The following is a 24,390-nucleotide window of genomic DNA, read 5'->3' on the forward strand; positions in this document are numbered from 1 at the left end:
CCTAATTATACACAAGGAAGGAAAGAATTACACTATGGCCTTGCACAATGGTGAGGATTTACTTGGGAGTGCCTTACGTCTGTGGGAAAATAGAGAAAAGTGCTTTAATGATCAAGCCTACATGGAACTCAGTGGCAGTTGATGATTCTCAGCACCTTCCTGAGTTGAACCTTCAGACTCTAAAGTTTGAAGTAGAATTTTTATTTATGCTCAGCATGTGGGCTCATGTTACACTGCAAGGGTACATAGAGAGGACTGCCTTGATTTGGATAAGGTTGCTAGAAGAGAGCAAAAGGAACATGTGGATTCCTGGAAATTAAACTAAGATCACAAAAGTTTAGGTTAAACTGATGCAAGGACAACTCTTCCTCCATGTGTTCAGAAATTTTTTGCCTCTGGAGGTAGAAGATTCCAACGTGACAAGATTCAAGACAGACGTGTTGAATATTACATGGACCTCACTAATATATTAGGCTGTAAACAGGATTAGATGGCATGCTAAGGAATTCTTGTTCATATGCACATGGTTAAATCAGTCCTCAGATATGGGGTCAAGAAGTGTTCTCAGGGCACACTGGCAAGGGTCTGGGACGGTTTTTAGTATTTTGGAGTACTGTGAACTATGGCATGATGAACAATAAATTCCGAGCGAGAGCAGCAGAATAGCACGGCTTCTAAGGGAACAATGCATTAATGTTAAGACCAATCCACGCTTTTTGGTTACATTACAGTTTAGCCATCACTTTTTGCATGAGTTTCCCAGAGAAACTAGGCAAATCTCTGAGAATGTTTTAAAGGATTAAACACACACACACACACAAGTCTTCAAGAAAAATGGATACACAACTCTATGTATTAAGGTAACAAGTGCACAAACACTTTTCAAATGTTACCTTTTTGTTGGTGTAAGAGCCAGTTTCATGAAGAACTGCAACTCTAAAAGGAGGCCACCAAGTGTGGAATTCTTTCACCCACTGATGCATCACTGTAGCTGGACACACAATCACCGTTGGGCCCAAACCTTTAAACCTAAAAGAAAGCATTCAGGAAGAAAACATTAATGTGAAATAAATATGCTATTTGATGTGGTCCATTAAAATAACCAACAGACACTAAAAATTCAAATAGAATATGTCATCTAAGGCAATTGATTGGCATTTTCTTTTCTTTTCAAACACATGATAAAAGGGTTTCCGGGTACAGCTACAACAGCTGAACAGTTTATGTATTTATATTGATGAACGAATCCATTAATAGAAAAACTGCAAACAAAATGGTAAAAGGGTACTGTGATAATGCAAATCAGATTTAGGATGCACAATGTATCTTTAAAAGAACTGAAATTACTAACTGCCAACAACTTTAAAAACAAGTAGCCCTGTGGCACCTTAAGCTACATCTACACTGCAGCACTATTTCGGGATGCCTTCGGTATCCCAAAATAGCTATTCTGTGTCTTTTGGGCATGCCTGTTATTTCAAAATATAATGGGCTCATTCCAATGCCCCTGTAAACCTCATTCCACGAGGAATAAGGGGAGTTTCAGAATAGCGTTTTATTCTGAAATAAGTGCTGTGTAGACAGCACCAAATTAACTTGAAATAAGCTACGCAATTTGCATACCTCAAATTGTGTAGCTTATTTTGAGCTCCGATTGCAATGTAGATGCACCCTTAGGGCTTGTCTAGACTATATTCCTCTGTCGAAAGAGAAATGTAAATGAGCCCAATCAAAAGTGCAAATGAAGCGCGGATTTAGCTATCCTGCGTTTCATTTGCATATTCGCGTCCAATCGCTGTTTTGAAAAAGGCTTTTTCGAAAGTGAAACCGCAGTCTAGACGTGGTTCTTTCAAAAAAACCAACCCTTTTTCGAAAGAACTCATACGGGTTTTGAAATTTACAGAGGAAGTCAGACTAAGAGCTGGGATTAGAACTTCTCTGGCTCCCAGCTCTTTTGTTCACGTTTGACCCCCTTCTCTTTCTCTCTCAAAATGAGGAAGCAGTATATACCGCTGAGAACAAATTCCAAGAAAATATAATTGTACTCAGAACTACCCTGCTCTCCAGAAGGAAAATACTTCTCTCCTTCTCCCATTTTCTTCCAGCAAAAGGTCTGCTACTGCTTGTCATCCCACACATGCATGACCATGTGATCCCACCCCTCAGGGCTTGTTTCCTGAGCCCAAAAGCGGCATTCCTCTGTGGTCGGCACCTCCGTGCCTGCCAGGGCAATTACTGCATGGTATAGATATTGTACGTAGCGAGATCAATGCCAGACACCTCTTGCCTTTCCAGTTTACGGAGAACTCCACTGCCACTCGTAATGTATCAGTGAGAGTATGCGGTATATTGGTCAGCAATGTGGGATCCATTACTGCAGAACAAGGAGGCAAAGCACTTAGGAAGCAAACTGCTGAAAGATGGTGTCAAATGCGGATGGAAACACAGGGATTGCTGGGATGAGAAGCAATGCATCAGAGGGCACTGGCGCAAGACCCCGGCTGCACTGCGACCACAACCCCCTCTGCCTCCCTAAACACTTAATAGCAGAGGAGGGAGAGATGCTCTGTCAGAGAGCTGCTCAAAGTGCACTATGCCAAATGCTGATGCAGGTACCACATGTGTGAACATACTATTGCACAAGCATCTGATGTGAACACACAACAGTGATTTCTCTTCAGTGCTCTGAGTGGTGATGTAACTAATACACAGAACTTTGCCAATGCAGACATAGCCGTAGTGTAATTCTCTGACATTTCTACCGCTCTGTCACCAGGAAATCCCCGTCAGCCACGTCTAACCTTTTACCTTGTACTTCAGCAGTTCTTTAAAACCACATGGTGTTTTGCCAGCCAGTGTGAATTAGGGACGTAAGTGACTAATTGCTTCTCCCACCCCCCATTGCTGCCTTTATCAGAGGCAGCAAGTGTGTGTGGGGGAGGGAAGGGGGAGCAGGAGCTGGTGTTGGGGGGAGCTGGCTTAAAAGCTGGTTCCCCAGGACCATTTCAACCAGGGGGCAGAGGAGGCAGAGGGGACCTGGCCCGAGCCAGGACAGCTGATTCCCATCTTGCGTCCAGTCTCAGATGCTGCGCTTCTGCTTTTTAAATGTATTAAAAACAAAAAGAACTAAGAGTATGAGAGATGTGCAACCCGGTTTGCTCAAAAGGTGACTGTTTTAATGTCAAGAGATACTATGTTCTTGTGGGCATTTTCATTCACAACTGATTTGGTTCTTGGGTTAATATACCCACATTCTTTTATTGAAGCCTTTCCCCCACAATACGATATTAATGAGAGAGCTGAGCTATAATCCAATATACCATACTCTTTCATTATGGATCGCAGGATATGAATATTGATGGTTAATTGATTTGAATGTGCTGCTTATTATTAGCACTGGCTGCAGCATTCAAAGAACTCTTACTGAGGCAGGTAGGTTTCCATTTCTAGCCCCAAATTTCAGGGCTGGCTTTCTGTTTCCTTAGGCGCAGGGTGGTTTGCCCTCTTCATTTCTATTTGAAGTTTACAGACGGCTCATCAGTGATCTAATGAAATCCTACCATTTTCTGATTTGCTCAGCCGTCAAATAAGTAAGCTTTATTCTACAAGCCAAAGTAGCCATCAGATGCCTAGTTAATATAAAACAGATAACTGCTGAAAATCTTCAGTGCTGTTAGGATGCTACCGACAGCACTGAGAAGGTACTTTGCCTGAAAGCATTCATGTTTAGAGGATTAGCGCTCTCTCAAAATTACCACAGCAGCTAGTTTCTCATGCCTGGTTTCAATCGAGATGGATTGTTTTGGGCATTTAGAGAAAATCCATTCTAGCTACCTGAGGAGGTTGGAGAGGGAGGAAAAAAGGAAAATAATTTATCTGTAAATCTTGTATTCAGAGGGCTGTAATTATAACAGATTCCTAACTCCTGAATCCAGGGGCGACTAGTGGGAAGGACGTAAAAGACGGACCAGGTGGGGAAGGAGAGTTTATCCCTCATATGTGCCCCCCCATATAACTTGTTCCTGCCCCAGCTGGGGGTCCCCCGTGCTCTCCCTGTTCCCTCCCCATGGCATGCTACTTGGCAGGGCTGGGGAGGGGCACTCTGTCCTCCCCTGGGCACTCTCCCAGGCAGCCTCTGGCTACGCTGCCTGCCTGGGATGCTGTCCAGAGCAGCACAGCAACTGCCTGGGAAACAGCAGCCACTACACTGCACTGGGCAGCTTCCCAGGCAGGCAGTGTGGCCAGAACGAGAAGGGGAAAGGCTCTAGCCCTGCCTCTTCCCTTCCAGCTCTGACGCTGGCCTCTTGGCCCCCCTTAGCATTTTGGGGGGGGGGGCGTGGCTACGTATACCCTTTTCAGGTGTCGTCGCCCCCCCAGAATTCATCTCCCACTGAATTTCTAAACTTGCAAAGTTACTCACTTTCTTCTCTGCAGTGTGTGCTAACTACTGCCACTAAGGTTGTCTAGGCTCTGAGCAAGAGGTGTGATTCCCATGTCAAGGGACTACAATAGTAGCACAGTAAAACCTAGCCTCCTTGAATACATACTCAGATGGCTAGCCCCTCTTGCCCCCTCAGCTATACTCTATTTAGCATACTGGCTCAACAGAAGTGAGTGAGAGTATATCGTCTCAAGCCGGGAATTACACCACTTCCTCAAAGCGTAGACACAGCATCAGAGCAAAAGTGAAATGTATCACAATACTAAAATGAACCCCAACTCTAGGTAGGCAGGCAAGTGAGGGAGGGCTCTGGTGTAATCGGATACCTTCTGAAGATTAGAATTACTAGTGATTTATTTTTCTCTCCCCAAAGGCACACGCCACCAGTTGCTCTCCCTGGTGGAGAAAAAGAACACCCAGTGATGGGTCTATTAAAGATTAACTTAGTAGCAGTATGTTGGTACCAAGGAGTAACCATAGTCACTGCACAGTTTTCAAGTATGCAAAATGATGCCCATGTACTGCTGAGGTGAAAGCAAAAGATTTGTTTAGTTTTCTAAATAAGAATTAGGATACTTCCAACAGAAACAGAAATTATTAAGCAGGGGAGACATCCTGAAATCACCAGGATGCCTAAGAGAGTAGAGAAATAAACTCTGCAACTATGGAAGCCACACCTAGATTCATGCAAAAAGGCTTACTCAGAGTAGTACAGCCTTGAAAAAATAAGCAGAGAACTCTGTGTAGGAGTTCTGCAAGTCTCCATGATGGGAACAGAGTGGAGGTCGGCTACAGATGTTAAAGTATTCAATATCCATGTGATTAATAGAAGTACGCCTTAGCAGGCCTGCCGAGGAAAAGCACCAAAAAATGCAGCCTGTCAGCTGACCATTAGACATGTTTTTTTGGAGATAGGTTGAGTTAATGCACCTGACTGAAATGAAAGAAAAACCTGGAGGATGTTCTAAGGACCTCAGTACACTCCAGATGAAAGACAAGGGTTCTTTTAAGAAAGAGTTTGTGAAGTCTTGCCAGAATCTGCACAGAAAACAGAGCAGAAATGTATCTGCCTTCAGCAAATGAAAAAGCAGCCAAATATACTCCGATGGGTGGGATCCGTAACCAAGACCGAGAAGGGCAAAGAAGGTTAGCAAGCAGTTTTTTGGCAGATCAATGAAATGATCCACACCTAGGTCTTTTCACACCAGTTCACAAATCTTTTCCAGTTCTAGCTGCCCGTCCAATAGATGCCTCTGGGCAGCTAGAATCACTTGGACACCTGTTCAGAAACAGTAACCTTTGCAATGTCTACCCTGTCCCAGGAGCCATGCTTGTAAGGTCCACGGTATCATAAAGAAGGAATATGTTTGTCTGTTGGTGAATGCTGAGGTCCTCATTCGGATTGGATCAGCAACGGCCAACTAAGAAGTAATTATGTGTGAGTCAGTCACTAACAGGCCAGCGGAAGTAGAGAGGTAGAGGGAGGGTATGCCGGATGACAGACAAAGGAAGACATTTATGGCCACTATGATATAAGTCTCTGCGACTAGTTTCTTATGTAATAAACGAGTAACTTTGTATTCAGAGATGTGCCTGAGATACTTCCGCAGCCTTTTATCCTGGAAGGTGCGTTACCGTAGGCTCAGTCTGTCTGCAATAGTGGTACCTATCCTTATAAAATAAGTGACACATGGGGTGTCATTTAGGGACAGTTCCCAATTCCACCTTGCAGGGCTTCCCAACACAGGATGACACACACCATTCTCCCCTAGCATGCTCTCACCAGCATTCTGAGGGGCACCTCTTGTGCTACTTAAGGGTGAAATCCTGGTCACACTGATGTCAATGGCACAACTCCCACAGATTTCAGTGGGGCCAAGAGTTCACTGTGGATCTTCAAAACCTCAAACACCACATAAAGCTGCACTCATCTCCTCACCATTTGAGAGAGGCATGGATTCCTGACAAGACCTGCACCAGCATTGTTAACCCTCAGTGTCTATCGTTAGGCTCCTGAGTCCTGACATCAGTGCAAGCTGGGGTTGCTCAGCACCTCTGAAAATGAAGCAATTTCTAATTAGGACATAACCTGAGATGCCCATTTTGGAAAATGTTGCTTTGAGTGCCTCACTGCAATGTCCCTCCCATAATTACAGTCAGATAGCTGGAAGTCCTTTTTGCACTGTAAATTCTCCACAGACTTCCCCCTAGCAGGGAATCTCAGGGGGAACCTGTCACATGGACATGGGCAAATTTATCTTGACTGTAGCCATGGGGCCGCCAGAGCTTATAGAGGTGCCTCATGCAGAGGCCACATTTATAAGGAACATTGTTTTTACTGAAACCCGATCTCTCTGTCAAATACGTACTTCATACTGCCAGGGTAGGGGACTCTACCCTGGGACACAGTGATTCTGAAAAAGAGCTATGGGTCAGGGTGGATAATCAGCTAAACGTGGCCTTCGAGTAAGATGCTGTGGCCAGAAGTGCTAACAAAATCATTGGATGAATAAATGGGGGTATCCTGAAGAGGAGGAGAGACAATTTTACCTCTGTATTTAGTACTAGTGTGACTGCTGCTAGGATACAGTCTCCAGTTCTGTTGTCCACAATTCAAGAAGGATGTTGATCCATTGGAGGGGATTCAAAGAAAAGCCACAAGAATGAAAGTGGCAGACCCAAGGAGCTCTAACTAGGTAGCTTAACAGAGTCTGCAAGTACCTACCCTCAGGAACAAAATTTGATAATGGGCTCTCCAACAGAGCAGAGACAGACCAAACACCATTCAATAGCTGGAATTTGAAGCCAGATAGGATTGAATTTGAAGCCAGATATTAAGATTAGAAATTAAATGTAATTTTGTAACAGGGACAGTAATTAACCATCGGTCATTTTATCAAGTGCCATGGTGGATTTTCCATCATTAGGCATTTTTTAAACCAAAACTGGATCTTTTTCTAAAGACCTGCTCTAGGAATTATTTCAGGGCTTTAGGCCGTGTAACAGAGGAAATCAGACTAAATGATTACTGGTCCCGCCTGGCCTTGGAATCTATTATTCTAACGAGGGGGAAGAAAGGCCTTGTTATGTTTCCCAGATCTAATGATCACTGTGCCCTCATTTAGAGTTCTCCTCAAAACTTACTTTTGCAAAGCCTTTCAATGCCAGTTCCACCAATGAAATGAAACACACTTAATTACCTTTTTAATAAAAGGACACCACTAACAAGTAGCCCACAATGTCAAAGCACCTTTTATACCTTGTTCTTCTTAAGGCAGTATCTCCCCCAGACTTCTGTCATCATCCCCATACTCTCTATAGCTTCAGCCAACTAATAACGCCAATTAAACTTCAGCCAACTAATAACGCCAATTAAGTATTTTGTCTTTTTATCTTCATATAGAGCACTATGCTACTAACGGCTGCAACACATAAGAACAAATAAGAAGGCAGGAGAAGCAAGAGTGGTGTTTATCTACACTAGCACCCCCTTAGTTGTGAACCTTCCTGCAGCCAAACTACTATGAGCACCTGTTCAAAACATTTTGCAAAATTACCCTGGACTACAAAGTTCAAGCAATAACTCAAGGAGAGAGAGAGTGAGCGAGCAAATGGCAAGGCTGGGATTAGACTGAAACATGGGTGTGTGTGCGTGTGTGTGCGCGCGCATGTTCCTGACTCCTAGCTGCATGCTTTTCCAATAAACCCATGCAGATGCTTCAGCAATTATGTTACTCTGGTACTAGCAAATCTACCACTGCTGTCAATTGCCAAGGCCAAAGAGAAAAGTCTGGACAGATCATCTCTATGGCATCTGAAATGTGATAGCACCTTGAGCTGATGATATCAGTAAATTATCAGTATTTACTGCTCACCAAAGGCAAATTATCTTCAAAAAGAAACTGGGGCACGAACTCAATAGCACTGAAGGCAACTGAATAAACATATTTTTGTTGATATATTGGGAAACTTAACTATTTTGTCACATATACTGAAACAGCAGCACTCCTATCTCAACAGAATTTACCATGTCCACTGACGTCGTCTGCCAGGGCTTAGCACACAGGAATAAACAACGACAAGGTTTTGCCAATTGTGTAACTTGACAACAAAGTTCCTCTCTCTGCAAGCAGGTCTTTCAATCTCTCCTGTTGAAGCTGTTTCTTTCTGCATAAAACACTTAAAAGGGTCACCAAGGTGTGGGAGGCAAGGAGGAAGGGAGAGGAAAAAATAACTATAGCCTGGTGGTAGAACACTCGCCTAGTAGAATAGCTTCAATCGGAGAGACTGAGCAGACACCTGCCCCAGATTACTTCACAGTCCAGAGATTAGGGCTCTCTGCTGTGAGGTGAGAGACTCAAGATCACATCCTTTCCTTCACATTGGGAATTGGAACTGGAGTCTCCCATATCCAAAGTGAGTGCCCTAAACACAGGGCTAGAAGTTATAAAGGAAGGAATGGGCACCACCATCCCCTTCCTCCTGTTTTGGGAATCTAGACTTCTAGCTCTGGGCGAGGGAGGGAGCAATGTTTTCTATACTTGTGTCCTCTTCTCAGCTAGTAGAGCAATTGGAGGGTAAGATCTTTCTAGAAAAAAAACTGTTAAAATGACTTACAAAATATATCTTCTATGTCCATGCTAAACATTCTTTGTATACAGAAAAAATGAAAAGTGATTTTCAAACTGAATTACATTAGTTATTTTCTACTCTTAGTAAATCCTATCTAATACTTTGAGATCCTAAGATAGAAGGTGTGACATAACCACGAATGATTAGTACTATTATGCGTGCACTTGATGTTCCAGGATTTATTCCAGAAGATATTTCTTCCAGAGATCTGTCTGATCCACAAATAAGAGTAAATTCCTTCTTTAGGCAGTACTGACTGATACATGGAAGAAGTAGAAAGGGGTGTGATGAAAGACTGGCCATCCTAAAGAATGGATTTCAGAAGAAAAGACAGATGTAGATCTATCTGTTCTGGTCTTAAAAAAGATCCTGCCAGGATGTTCCGTTACCTATCAGAAGCCCTGACTTTGACCCTGAATCTGCTTGTTACTTCCTGTAAAGCATTCACCTGGTGTCTTGCCAGAACAAATATTTTAATGTAAAATGTAATAAATGGAACTAAAGGTATAACATCTAATTTAAAATTCCATATTGTGTAAACTATTGATATTAACGTAATTGAGTTTGTAAACAATCCATTTGTGTAAGCTAACCTTAGACATTGTATTGACCCAAAATATCTAGTGTGGCTCGTCTGCAAAATGAAGCATCAATGCCTGGAATTCATTAAAAGTGTTACATGTTTAATTTTTCCTGCCCTACAGCTCCATTGTCTCGTAAAAAATTTCCTTTGATGTCCCCCACTAAAAGAATTAAAGGAATAATGTAATTGAAATGTCATTAATAATTCACAGGACCCTCCTCCACCAGCAATACATCTGATGAAATATTAATTGAGCTCCACAGACTGACAGTCTGCAGAGGAGCACTTGCCTGTAATTTGAACCACGAGTCCTGATCTTGCTGTAGCTCAGACCTGCCAAGAAGGCAATTATCTGGATGGTCTTGCCCAATCCCATCTCATCTCCCAGAATTCCTCCTGCCTGCTGGCAGTGCAATTCCCAGAGCCACCTAACACCTGTCTGCTGGTACCTACAACAACAAGGAAAAAAACATGGCAAATGTTTGATAATACGGATCAGAACAGAAAGTACTCATGAATTAATCATTTGGCAAGGTCCTAATACTAGTTACAGTAACATGCTGCATGTGTGTTTTACATGAGTGCTGTATTTACAAGGTCATGCATTTTTGATGCACTTAGACATTATATGTGACAAATTCATTCTTTATGCAATGCTAAAACATTTCTAATTAAACTGATAGACATGGTAATTAGAGGGTATCTTATTTCATGTATTTTTAAAAATATTGTTAGAAGTAACTAGGGAAGCTGCTCTAACATCCAACGCTTTATTATCCCTTTGGAAATGGGGAACTTTAATAGGTAGGGGGTATAATTAGGGATACCATTTGGATTGAATTGGAAGGTTAGGCTTGTAATTGGTGGTGGGTGGGATTTATACTCCACTGCAAGAGGTGAACAGTTAGGTCTGTTAAAAGTTGGTTACTTTATATACAACCAGAAATTCATTTCAGAGACTTAAGCCTCTTTTCAATAAAGAAAAAGCTGACAGAAATAAAAAATATTGTGGAAGGCAAAGAACCAAGATCTGTCTGAGGGTGGGATGTAGCAGTGTGTTACTAGAAGAGGATACCATTGCAGTTACAATTCAAAGCGAAACTTGGAAAGAATGAACAGTGATGTAGAATACAATCTAATTTAAATAAAGATTAACGAAAGACAATGTAAAATGAAAAGTCAGAGTTGGGAGGCTAGACAGAGACTGATTTTAGGCCATACTTTTTATAACGATATGTCATAGTGCAAACAGGAATTACAGATTGAACCTCTCTAATCCGGCACCCTTGGGGTCTGACCAGTGCCAAACCAGAGAATGTGTCAAAACATGAGAGGTCAATATCATCTAGCAGCATTACTAACATTTCCACTGCTTTCCAAGCTCTTAGAAGACAGGTAGGGGTACATTAGAGTGGAATAATAGTACAGAACACTGAGAGCCAAGACTGGTGGCTGTAAACAAAATTTATGGCACCATGGGAAACTTGGCCACACCCATAAGTGGACACCTGGCTAACTAAAATCATGCCAGACCACAGATGTTGCCAAACCAGAGTGTGCCAGACTAGAGAGGTTCCAACAGATACTGTTTAAACTGAAGACGAGAATAAAAAATGAAGTGAGATAAACTTAAAAACATCTGTAATTTAAAAGGAAAAAGGTGCTTGAAGCATTTCTATACTAGTAATATTAGGGAGGACAAACATTATTGATTCTCCCCCATGTAACATGCATGTTGAGTAGAGCAGAGGCTGAGTACAGAAATGTAGATACTAATAGAATGGGGAAAGTTCACAGAGTGCACTCTTGGCTTTCTTTTGTAATTCTGTTTTACTTCTTTGAATGCAGAATGTTTAGGAACTCTGATGTATACAAACTCCCTATAAATGACTGCTATGGTTTTATTGATCATTGCACAAACTTAGGATGGGGTTCTTTCCTTAGGTATTTAGATGGAAAGCAAAATGAGATAAGAATGAAAAAAAAATAAAGATTTGAGAAGATGGGAGAAAATCAAAGAACTATCTAACACCACAAATGTAATCACTTGAGGGATCACAACATAGCACTACAACAAGGATTCCCCTAAACATAAAATTTGTAGAGTGAATTAGGGATGTAAAAATCATGGTTTTTTTGTAAATATGTACCCACTGAAATTTTCCACCTTAGTTTGTCAGTTTCATGCACATTATGGTGGTTTTTTATATTGACTCTGTCTGCATTCAAGATTATGACCACACAAATGTTAAAAATATTTCCAAATGCTCGTTTTTTCACTAGTAATATTATTACTAGTGAGATACTCTCATCCTAAACTAATTCTAATTCTGCATATCCTGACACCTTTCAATGCACTATTTCGCTACGTTCTGGCCTTCACTATGAAAACATGTTGGGAACCCAGTTAAAATACTTTGTGGTCTTTCCAGCATGATTGCTTTATGTGGCTAAAATACAATTCAAAGCCATGAAATTTCACAGCTACAGAATGGATTCAGTTATACATTTTACTTTTATGTTTAGTGGTGGGACAGAGGTATGCTCTAATAGCATTCGGAGGGAACTGTGCTGCAACTGGGTATCACAATATAATACTTCTCCTAGTATAGACAGGACTTCTTTCAGGTAGACGCATAGACAACGGAGTAAATGTACAGTTATGGCGCACTTACTTCTCATGAACCTGCACACTCATTCACTCTCACAGTGCTCCCTGTTCGCTGCTGCCCTCGTCAGAAGGGTTTTCAGTGGCTCAGCCCTCCAGCTAAGCTGCACATAACCTAAAATGAATCCTTCGGGAAGGACGATCACTGTATCCTTATTCGTATCTGTGGGCTCAGTTCTCAGTCCCTTCTGGGCTAGCTTTAAGTCAGTCCCTGTCCTGCTATGGAGCAGTGTCCCAAGGGCTTTCTCCCCGCAGACCCTTTGCCGTTAGCAGTTCTCTGGTGTCCGAGCTCTCCAGTCAGGTTACTGGCTTCCAGGATAACAAAGTTCAATGAATCAGTGTCCCTCTCAGATCTTTAGCCCCATCTCTAGGCCTATTTAAATCTGAGCCCTTTTCTCAGGCTTTTAGTCCAGAGGCTTAACTCCTTCTTGGGGTTTAGGCTACTTCCACAGTGGCTAGTGGAGGGACCCAGGCCCCCATTACTCTGGGTCCCTCCTGAGGGATCTTATAGACAGCTGCCACATACTGCTTTCATTTACTTGCTTGCTGCTGCATCCCACCCAGTTCGGTCACTTTCAGCCGGTGCCTTATGTGACACCCCTTAGGTTCTATTTGTCTTGTTCCCTATTTGCACAAGGTCTCTCCAAGCCTTGCTTGCCTGGAGAGTTTTTACAGCCTATCCCTACTTGGGCAGGTCCTCCCCACAAGACTCTCTCCATTTCCCAGGACTTTCTCTAACTTCTGGTCCCAGGAAGATCTGATCTGTTCAGGAAGCAGGCCCAGCTGCTCCTTTTAACTGAGCCTGCTGCGCTCCGATTGGCTGCTTCCTTGCAGCCTTTTTAGGCATGACCTTGAGGATCCACCTTTATGTCTCCTTTTCAGGGGCAGGGTATGGAAGGACCATAAGGCCTCCCAGAGGGGGCCACAAAGGGCCAGAACGCTGCATCACACAACTTACAATGAAAGCTAAGAGTCAATCATGGATTCTGTGATTTTACAAAAATGCCACAAATTCCTCAAAGTTCTAGGTCAGCCTCAGATGCAGGGTTCGAGTTTCAGCCAAAGTCTGAAGCACAGGGCTTCAGCCAGAGCCGCACGACCCGACGTATAGCTTCACAGGATCCCCTGTGGCATAGGGCCACAGGTAATTGCCTTTCTTGCTATTCCCTAATGCTGGCCTTGTGTACATTTCCATAATTTCATGTATTGCCCGTATCCTGTCTGTGACTTTTAATGAAAATATCCATGCCAAAAATCTTAGCCTTCATTAAAACTAACCCTGCTTCCCACTTTGTGTTTTACTCTTAGACTCACAGAACCCTAGGACTGGCAGAGGCCTCAGGAGGTCATCGAGTCCAGCCCCCTGCCCAAGGCAGGACCAATCCCAACTCAATCACCCCAGCCAGGGCCTTGTCAAGCTGAGACTTAAAAACCACTAGGGATGGAGATTCTACCCCCTCCTAGTGAACCCAGCCCAGTGCTTCCCCACCCTCCTAGGGAAACCATTTTTCTTAATATCAACCTAGACCTCCCCCACTGTAACTTGAGATCATTCTTCTACCAGCATTTCTAAAACCTGGTTTCATCATTGTATGAGGCAGCAAGAACACAGTTCATCTAACTACACTTTCCTGAGAGCAGACAGGAATAGATGGGAGGAAACATATTGTTTATACGGTTTACTGAAGAAGTTAAAAGAGCTGATGTTTCTAGCAATGAGAGCAAATGTGTTTTGTATTCGATTAAATGGTGACAGAAAGCACCATGTAGAATTTACTGCTGTAAGCTTCCTTAGGTCAATATTTAGCCATCTTTGTACTCAAATTTGGTTAGAACTCAAAGTTTAATGTGTATTGACTGAAAGCCTTCATACATTGGAGACTTGTACATTTAACTTACAAGTCAGACAAATCATTCAATTGAATTGATCTTTTTAACCACTTAGGAAGTTTTGCTCACTGACTCATGCTTGCAGGGATACCCTTCATTAGGGAGGCTTATATCGCTATGATTAATTTTTTGTTGTCTGTCTCAGTTGAATCTGTTATAGGAAGATTTCTGCATTACCTTTGTATAAACAATTAGAGATGTTGATCAGGGTCTTGTCACCCAAATATTTGTTCAATTTCTCTTTCAGAACTGGCATTTTATTTCTGAAGAACTGGGTCAAAGGTAGTCATTTCTTTGAGGTTATAAAACTATATGTTCCTGATTAAATGAATACCAGGCAACACTTATTACAAACCATAGTCACCTACAGAGCTAATTACAGTAAAAGTGGCATTATCCAGCACTTTTAGATACCAGAAAGTTCGATTAATGGGCATTTCTGCCATCTGTCCTTACAAATCCTCAAACTAGTAACCAGGATTAATTCACTGTGCAGGAATTATGCAACTGCACATTCTGCACTTTACTTTTATGCCAGGAGAAGCCCTTACTGTGGGCTAAAATAATGTTTAACCAGCCCTCCACGTTAATTGGTTAAACATATTATTTAACCAGGTAATTTTAAAAATGGGTATTTAATCCCTAGTTTAAATAGCAAGGCTTAAATATAATACGGATTATAAAATAGTTCTCAAAATCAGTCTTGCCCACAGTTTTTGCCAAGAATCTAACTCTCGCTTTTTCCACCACACAAAAGCATATTTTCCTAATTTTTATGTATCACAACTGAAGCACCTACAATCACAGTATGCTAATCTTCTCAGTTAAAAAAACAATCCTTCCACTCCATACCCCAGTTAAAATTCTGCATTATCAAGAACAGAAAGTGTTCTTTACAATGAAAAGCAATTCTTAAATCTTTCTTCTGCCAGTAGATAAACTGATATATAGATACTCCCAAAAGTCACTTAATCATTTATTATCCATCTATTTTTTAACAGGAACCACAGGGATTACGCATCTGAATACAGGATAGTATACTTGGAAATGACAGCTAATAACTATTTATTTGCATAAACAGTCTGTACAGTTTTTTAATAGTTTATGATACCTACTTAAAAAGCTTTCTGAAGAGAAATCCTGGTACTCTGAAACCCTCATCAAATTCAGCATCACTTTCATCAGAATCCTCTTCTGCCATCCGACGCCGCTCTTTGTCTTTCAACCGTTGTTTATGCCATCTCCTGTCATGACATTAAGATTCACCATTCAACTACTGTGGTTACAACATACAATATGAAATTAAACTGATCTATGCTGCAAGTGAAAAACTCAAGATAAAATAGGAAATGGAAAAAGTTAAGTGTTTCTGCCTCTTCCCTCCTCCCCCCACAGTATAGTCTGTGAGAAAAAATACTATACAAAAGCTACATCGTAAAACCTCGTAAATAGTAAACCATCCAGATTACATGGTTAATCACACAAATGTTGGGAAATACCAAAATTTGCATGTGCACATCTTAATTGTCTCCTTGCGTAGATGCATTTCAATATGGTCTTCAGTGTTACTGCAGTGTTTAACTACATTTTTCTATGAACTTTGATTTCATTGTATCTATAGATCTAAGGGGGGAAATTTTCTGAAGAGCCCAAACAATTTAGGAGCTTAAATAGCTCCCTTTATCCAGGAAAAAGCCCATGTCACCTTACATGCTATTCACAGGAATCAATGGAACACAGCTATCTTTGGGGGACAAACCCACCCTTTAGCTGTTCAACGCTTTCAGTTTAAGGCAGAAAAGGATCATAGTTTTGAAATCAGAGAGATATTTCAGGTATGCAGTATAATTTCCCAAGCTAGAACTTGGAGAAGTCACTGGAGTTGTCACTTCTCTTACGAAAAGAGAAAATATATTTAATAGCTAAAGTAGTTAGCATCCTGGACTTTTCTCTTATACAAAATATGTACTTCCAATAAGCACAGTATTCCCCAATCCCCAGGCCGGGAGAAACTGATTCAGTATTGATTGAGTAGGAAGAGCACTGAATGACTAACACCACTTCACACAGCATGTAGGTTGTCCTCAGATGTCTCCCACTCCAGCTAAGCTTGCGCACTCAGAGAATTTTCACATAAGGTTATATAGCTATGGGACAGATGGAAAATGTGCTATCATGCTGCTGCTCTGGAGGCATGGCATAAGAAGAGTCATCAATATTTCAGTTAATAAAAGGTTACCACATACAGTAAGAACCAGATAATGAGATGAGTATTCCTTATAGCCTTTAAAAAAAACTGGTTAGCAGGAAAGCCTGTGCCTGCTGAAATTCTGCGACTTCCATCCCCAATGAAACTGTAGTTTTTCCCTCTGAAACATGCAAATTACTGACTCTTAAGTACATATCACACAGGAGACTAATACCTCACTGCAAAAACCATCATGAGGTGAAGGGATGAATTTAAATAACCAAATATGTAAGGCTAAATGAGGACTTCAGGGGAGATGGTGGGTATAATAAGCAGTCTCCATTTGAGGCGTGTAAGTGAACAAGGAGAGAGACGATTTGTTTAGGAGGAGAGTCCAAAATAGTTGCAAATAGTAGCAAAAGAATGAAAACGAGCTAAGGAAAATTTAGGCTGGATACTAGGATAAGCTTCTTAACAGTAAGATCTGCTATGCTGTGGAACAATCTTCCCAGTGAAGCGCTGGATGCTGCAGCTCTTGAATCTAGATTAGAGAAAGCACTGGCTAATATACTCTCTAGAACAATTCTACAATGGAATCCTAGAGGATGGACAAGATGGGATCCAATAGATCTTTACGGCTCTGCTTTATATGATGCATACACATTACAGCTGAACAAATAGGGCAATTTCTCCTACTAACATTTGAGCTCCAGTGGGAATGTTAACACACGTGAATTTTTAGTTAGCTCCAGCTCCCTCTATTGGCAAGACAGCTGTAACAGCAGAAAAAAATTACTGCGAGATAATGGATTAATAGGGTTTATTTTCAATTTCATCACAACAGGGTGAAAGATTACAGAGATATTGATATCTGAAGGATACTTACATACATTTTCTGAAAGTCATCCTTTCTTCCTTTGCTATATTACTTAATTTTCTCTTAAACATCTTCTTATACAGTATTATGAGGGATTAGATACAAAGTGTATTACATCTCAAGTGTTTACATGTGAAATAGTGGGTAAGGTAGTATCTTTTATTGGATCAACTTTTGGAAACACACAAACTTTCAAATTTCTAGAATTCTTTTTCAGGTCTGGGAAACTTAGGGATTTGTTAACATGTACAGCTGTTTAGCCACACCACTGTAGCACTTTAGTGAAGACACTACTACGCCAACATGAGAGCTTCTCCTGTCCTTTGAGGATAAGGACTTAAGTCATCTACAGACTGATCACTTTGTGGGAAGTGCTCACCCACAAGCAATATGGTGTTTTTGTCTTATTTTTCTGCAAGAGTTAATTCAAGAGTCCTAATAGCAACTATGTGGGTGAAACCAGACAATCACTACACTAAAATTAACTTTAAACAGTCTGAATTAAAGGACTAAGACATTCCTTAGTGGTAGTTTTCCAACTTGAAAACTGTCATCTCCCCACAAATCACTTGCAGCCTATGTTTGGGATCTCAGCAATATACCTGCAACTTTGACTCTGCAGAGCAACATCAAAGTTGACTACTGCTATCTATTCATCAATTAATTACCCGAGGAAATGGCCGAATTGTGAAACTAACCAGATCACGATGCTGGTCAGTTGCACTGAAGACATTTCCATTAATTAAGCATTTGGCTCCATTGTATAGGTGCTATAAGCCTGTCAGAACAAAACTGATGAAGAGGAGAAAGGAAGATGCAGAAAAATGAGTGAGAGGAGGTGGGGGAAGGGATAGCCGAGGTCTTCACATTAAAAACAGTTTCCTATCCAAAATTAAGTGGGTTTCAAATATGTATAAGCAAGTTCCTAAATTGTCTCGTAGCCAAAGTCCAGGAAATAGTGTTTTCCTGTGATTAGTTTAAAAAGCAAGACACAGAAGTTACTTCAAAAATAAACATTCTTTTCTTGCACACCGTTAAGACAGTCATACACATCTGAGAGATGCATTCTGGCTCGTTGAGGTATTTTCTACAGCCACAAACACATGTACTTTACCCCACCCTGTATAAAAAAGTTGAGAAAATGCTGCATTTCATTTACACACACTGAGTAGGTTTGAAGGTTTTTTGTTCCTACCAGTCACAGTTTATGCAATTATCCCAAAATAACGGTTAATTGATGGCAAAAATTGATAAATGCTGACAAATCACAGAATGTGGAGTTGGAAGGGACCTCTTATGATGGAGACATGGGTCAGAATTTGTTGATTAAATTAGTCTGCTGAGAAAAATATCACTAAGAAAAGTCAAACACAGAAGGAAGCACTATCAGAAACATACTAAAACATAAATTGCCAACTACATGATAAATTGATTTTAATGTCACTGAGATGCATTTCCCTTCTATTTGTGCCCCTGCAGTCAGTACTGAGACAACATAACGCACTTGTGGCAAACTGGGCAGTAATCTGTATAAGGAAGGACCCAATCTCAATTTTATCGTTTCAATATGAATCACCACTAAGTAGTAATGAAAGTTTCTTCTCCCCTAAGAAGAAATATAGTACCCTCTCCTGCATATCAGGGAAAGTGATCATGCAGCAGCCATAAGGACACTACATCCAACAGAAATCACTGAAAGCTGCAGGTTCCAAATAATTGCGTCCCCACAGTCAAGTTGGTGTATTGTGAAGTTTATTTTTCTTTGGGAATGTTTCTCTTTTGCAAAGTTTGTATCTGCTACTTTACTGAAGTGTTACATTACAAGAAACAATTAGTATTAAAATAATTTGGTGCCACACCTCCTACACAGGTCATTGTAGCTTTCATTAGTAACAAGCTGATCTGAAATGGCTGCAATTTGTGACTACCTCCAATATTATCAAAGCTTGGTATTAGGTTACCATATGTATTAAGAAACTCTGTGAACATAATGCTGGATGCGGCCCCCAGCTTGCCTGTATCTGGCCCTCGAGGCTCAGGGTTCCCCCCCACACACACTGGGGAGCCTATGTTGGTACTCCAGCCCTCCCACTGCCCCACATCCTGGGGCTGGAGCACACAAAATATACTAGACGGGACTCTGGTGAGTGACAGGAATGTGGGAAGGGTCTTGCTCCTTCTCAGTCAGAGAGATTTTTGTGCGTGGCCCTGGACTGATTTTTCTGTAGGTCCATGGCCCCTGACCCAAAAAAGGTTTCCCACCCCTGCTATAGTCCATGATACTTTAAGAATAAAGAATCAAGTTTTGCAGTCACTTGTTTTAGCTGTAAGGAAAGGACAGAAACATAATGTTTGCCAGAGTAGTTCAGATGGGTCATACAGTTCAGTATCCTTGCCCCAGCAGTGACAAATGTCTGATGGTTTAAGCATTTCAGTAATCAACTATATAATGCAGTATATAGGGTGTGAAAATTCCATACCAACCCTAGGTAAAGCCTTATTAGGATAACCGAGCAATTAAAAAACCCCAAATGATCCTGTATCATGTAACATGCTGCTTGAAATTCTTGGCAACCTAACCGAGAAATCTCTTTATTTTTCATGTTGTCAACAATCACTGATCCAGGAGCAGCCTCAGTCTGCAAGAGTAGTGAAGCAGCCATACATCATGCAATGAAATCATTCTTAATATAGGAGTGAATTCAGATAGCAAGCTCATATTCCATTAATTTCAATACCCAAGAAAGAAATTCCACAACAGAAGCACAGTAATGAACACAATATGGGTTTTTAAATATATTCAGGAACCAAGCTGAGTGTTTAATATAGTTTATACTTCTGTAACACAGTATGTTTTCTATTTTAGACAGCTAAGAATCCTTCACCGATTATTCTAATCTGCTAAATTGAGATGTTTGGAGTTACTTTTCTGATTGGATTTTTTGTGTGTATATGAGTAGATTTAATTGGTACGTCCTAGCAGATGATATACATGCACTTAATAGCACAAGCCTCAGAGAGTAAATTAAGACTGATGCAGACAATTATGCACTTGAGCTAGGAATGAAAGGTGTATTCAGAGAGTGCACCAGAATACATCTTCATTTGCAGCTTGGCACTGTCATTTTAAAGAGCAGGCACGATGCTCTGTCAAAGACAAGGTCTTCAAGGCAAAGTAATATTTCAGTATTTTTTATTTTTTAAATTTACATCTCTGAAATTATGGAGTGTTTGAGTCACGAACTCTCCCGGGGGGAGAGAGAGAGTATCAAATGCTGACCTGGTCAGGGAAAAAAAGGCAATTCAATCTTCATGTCATCTTATTTTTGGCAGAATTCTTTGGGGCCAACAATCATTTGCACTCCCACGAACTCAGGGGACTCTGAGACACACACAGGTTGAGAGGTGTAGAAATGGGAAACCTTTCCAAAGCTGACTATCTGCCTACGTCCACATCTATGTGAAAATAAAAGCCCCATGGCATAGTCACCACAGGCCCACGTCAGATCACTCCAATTCACAGTGTGTGGGCTTGCAGGGGTAAACACTGCTGTGCAGATCCTGCCACCAGCATCCCGTGTAAGTTGTGCACTTGTGTAGCTGCTCAGGAGAGATTCCCAATGCTGCCCAGCAGATTAGCAGAGCGCTCACAGCTAGGTTTGTGTTCCTCCTGGTGGTGCACATGCACATTTGCCTTGGTGCATAAAACAAAATTGATGCCGCTCACGTATGGGAAAAATGTGCACATAGATGGAAGAGAGTAGAGGGAACATTGCCTCCCCCCTCACTGCAGGATCCTAGGGCTCGGGCTCCAGCCTGAGCCTGCAAATCCACGCAGCAATTTTTCAGACCCAGAGCCTGAGGCAGCTGACCCAGGCCAACCGTGGGATTTGTATACCTGTGTAGACATATCCTATGTTTGATGGCTAAGGATTGAACTCTGAGACAAGGAGCTCTCCCCCAGGCTGTCCTCTGGAAACCTATGGGAAATGCAATGCCTACTACCACACTATAGGAAGGAAATCTACACCCTGAAGCACCTGGAAAAAAGCACTTGTGGCTGCCATGGAGACACGGAGGTAGAAGCAAAAGATCTCTGTACAGATGATCCCAAACTCTATGAATTTCCCTGAAAAAGACAGATGTTTACTTGCCAAGAGTTTGACAGATGCCACAAGTTTTTTATACAGGCTGTACCTCCCTAAACTGGGACTCTCTGGTTCAGCAACATCTGTGGTCCAGCAGGACCACAGATGTTCCTGGACCAGAGAGCCCAGGGGTAGGGTTTTCTGGCGGCACAGTTGGGAGCCCTGCAGCACAGTTGGGAGTCATGCAGAGCCCGTGGCAGCGAGCCTGGCAGGGGCAAGGGAGCATTGGTCCCAGGGAGCCCTTGCTAGGCTGGCAGCAGCAAGGTCAGGGCCAGAGCCCTGGCCAGAAGGAACCGGCAGCCGGAAGGGGTGGCAAGCTGGGAGGCCAGTGGCAAGAGATCTCCCCTGCTCCAGCAAATTCCCTCATTCAAGACCAGTCAGGTCCTGAGACTGCTGGATCAGGGAGATCCAACATGTATAAATATATGTAAGCTTTACAAATAAACATGCATGGTACTAATATTTATTTGTCTTTTTATCTTCTGAACATATGTAGGGGAAATCAGCAAAACACGCAATCATGAGCAATACAATCTTGAAGTTAACCAGGTTTTTCTTTGCCCTATTGTTACAAGGAAAGGTGGCAGAATTTTAGGGCTCCATAAGCCTAACTTAGGGCATTTCAGTCTGAAGAGACCTGTAGTTTGAGTATAATGCACTGTGATACCATAAAGTAGGAATCAAACCTCGTCCTTCACAACTACTGGAGTGATCAACTCTTTACCCATAATCATTTAGATGAGGGTGAATGGGCAACGATGACACAAATTTATATTTTTACTTTAAAAAACCAAATCTATCTCTTTGCTGAGCCAGAAGTGGGAGATTATACTAGCATCATCTTGTCCTCTTATTAATTCACTTCTTACTTGTTGTGCTTTGTCTTAAATTAGATTTTAAGTAGGGCTGTCAAGTGATGTGATTAATCGCACAATTAAAAAATTAATCATGATTAATCGCATTGTTGAACAATAATAAAATACCATTAATTTAAATATTTTGGATATTTTCTACTTTTTCAAATATATTGATTTCAATTAAAGCACAGAATACAAAGTGTACTGTGCTCACTTCAATATCCATATCTATATCAAGATCTATAGCTATATCTTGATTACCAGTATTTGCACTGTAAAACCCCCCAAAAGAAACAGTATTTTTCAATTCACCAATTGAAGTATTGCAGGGCAATCTTTTTATTATGAAAGTTGAACTTATAAATGTAGAAATATGAACAAAAATACTGCATTCAAAAATTAACCAATGTAAAACTTTAGAGCCTACAAGTCCACTCAATCCTACTTCTTGTCCACTCAGACATTTGCCCACTTCTTGTTTACAATGTCACCTGAAAGTGAAAACAATTCTTCGCATGACATCATTGTAGCCAGCATCACAAAAGATTTGCGTACCAGATACACTAAAGACTTGTATGTCCATTCATGCTTCTATCATCATTCTAGAGCACATGGCATCCATGTTGATGACGGGTTCTGTTCGATAATGATCCAAAGCAGTGCAGGCCAATGCATGTTCATGATCGGATTTAGATGTCACCAGCAGAAGGCTGATTTTCTTTCTTGGTGGTTCCAGTTCAGTAGTTTCCACATTGAAATGTTACTCTTTTCCACACTGAAATGTCCAAAAGTAAGCTCCGCAAGAGCTTGTCCGGCTCAGATTTTGGAAGGCACTTTAGATTCTTAAATTAAGGTAAAGTGCTGTATATATCTTTAGGAATCTCATAATGCTACCCTTTTTGCATTTTGTCAGCTATGCAGTGAGAGCATTCTTAATAGGGATGTGAATGACTAGTCGACTATCCAATAAGCATTGACACACTAGTCGATTACTCGCTTTGCCCCTCCTTGCTGCCTCTATCAGAAAGAGGCAGTGGGGGGAGGGGAGGAAGTGAAGGCGGTGCTTCAAAGCAGCAGTGCTGTGTGGAGCCCGGGGCCAGATCCCGGCTCCACGCAGTACTGCTGCTTTGAAATGCTGCATACAGCCCAGAGCCAACGGGAAGTCCTCAGCTTGCCCAGGCTGCACGCAGTGTTTCCAAATGGCAGCGCCGCATGGAGCCCATGGGTCAGCTGGGGACTCCCCTGCTGAACCCGGGCTCCATGCAGCGCTGCTACTTTGAAATGCCGCGGGGAGCACAGGGCCAGTGGGGGACTGCTCAAGACCCCCACTGGCCCTGTACTCCCCACCGCGCTTTTGCCTTTGAAGTGTAGCCAACAGCCCAGAAGCATCAACTATTCGATTAGCCAATTAATTGAAATTTTACATCCCTAGATCTTAAGAATAAGATGTGCTTGATCATCATCAGAGACTACTCTAACACAAAAGATGTGGCAGAATGCATATAACACAGCGAACAGGAGGCATATCATTTTCCCACAAGAAGCTGAGTCACAAACTTCATTAATGTATTATTTTTTAATAATGAGCATCATCAGCATGGCAGTACATCATCTGAAACAGTGACCAAAGCACAAAGGGGCACACAAAAGTTTAGCATACCTGGCACATAAATACCTTGCAAAAGCAGCTACAAAAAACTACCACGTTCTCACTTTCAGATGACATGGCAAATAAGACGTGGACAACATTATCTCCCATAAATGTAAACAAACTTAATTCTCTTAGCTATTGGCTGAACAAGAAGTAGGACTTTGTGGACTTGTAGGCTCTAAAAAGTTTTATACTGTTACATAACTACAATAAAAAACAAAACAATTTACACTGTAAGTTGCACTTTCATGATAAAGACATTGCATTACAGTAATGAGGTACTTGTATGAGGTATTTTTGAGCTAGTCGCTTGATTTATCAGTAATTAATCGACAGCCCTAATTTAACTGCTTACAGCTAGGATAATATTTCCCTATGTGTCTATAGCACAGGCCCCAAATCCTGACTGGGGATTTTGGGTGCTATTGTAAAATAAGTTGGAAGAGATATAAGTT

At 41.5% G+C, this 24,390-nt stretch overlaps 1 protein-coding gene across 2 annotated transcripts in view; it reads right to left on the reverse strand.

Moving 5' to 3' along the window:
• The window catches only part of ERCC6 (ERCC excision repair 6, chromatin remodeling factor), a 66,618-nt gene that overhangs the window by 27,885 nt on the left and 14,343 nt on the right, over nucleotides 1–24,390 (reverse strand). Inside the window, exons 5-7 of one of the 2 annotated variants that reach the window (XM_075934669.2) lie at nucleotides 15,330–15,458; nucleotides 9,947–10,105; nucleotides 894–1,029 (exon numbers count right to left, since the gene is read on the reverse strand). In XM_075934669.2, coding sequence (XP_075790784.2) covers nucleotides 894–1,029; nucleotides 9,947–10,105; nucleotides 15,330–15,458 — 424 coding nt within the window. The remainder of the gene's footprint in view (nucleotides 1–893; nucleotides 1,030–9,946; nucleotides 10,106–15,329; nucleotides 15,459–24,390) is intronic. The other variant, XM_089780039.1, reaches the window with a different exon arrangement.

The sequence above is a fragment of the Pelodiscus sinensis genome, chromosome 8 (assembly GCF_052426305.1).
Source record: "Pelodiscus sinensis isolate ZL-2025 chromosome 8, ASM5242630v1, whole genome shotgun sequence".
Lineage (NCBI taxonomy): Eukaryota > Metazoa > Chordata > Testudines > Trionychidae > Pelodiscus > Pelodiscus sinensis.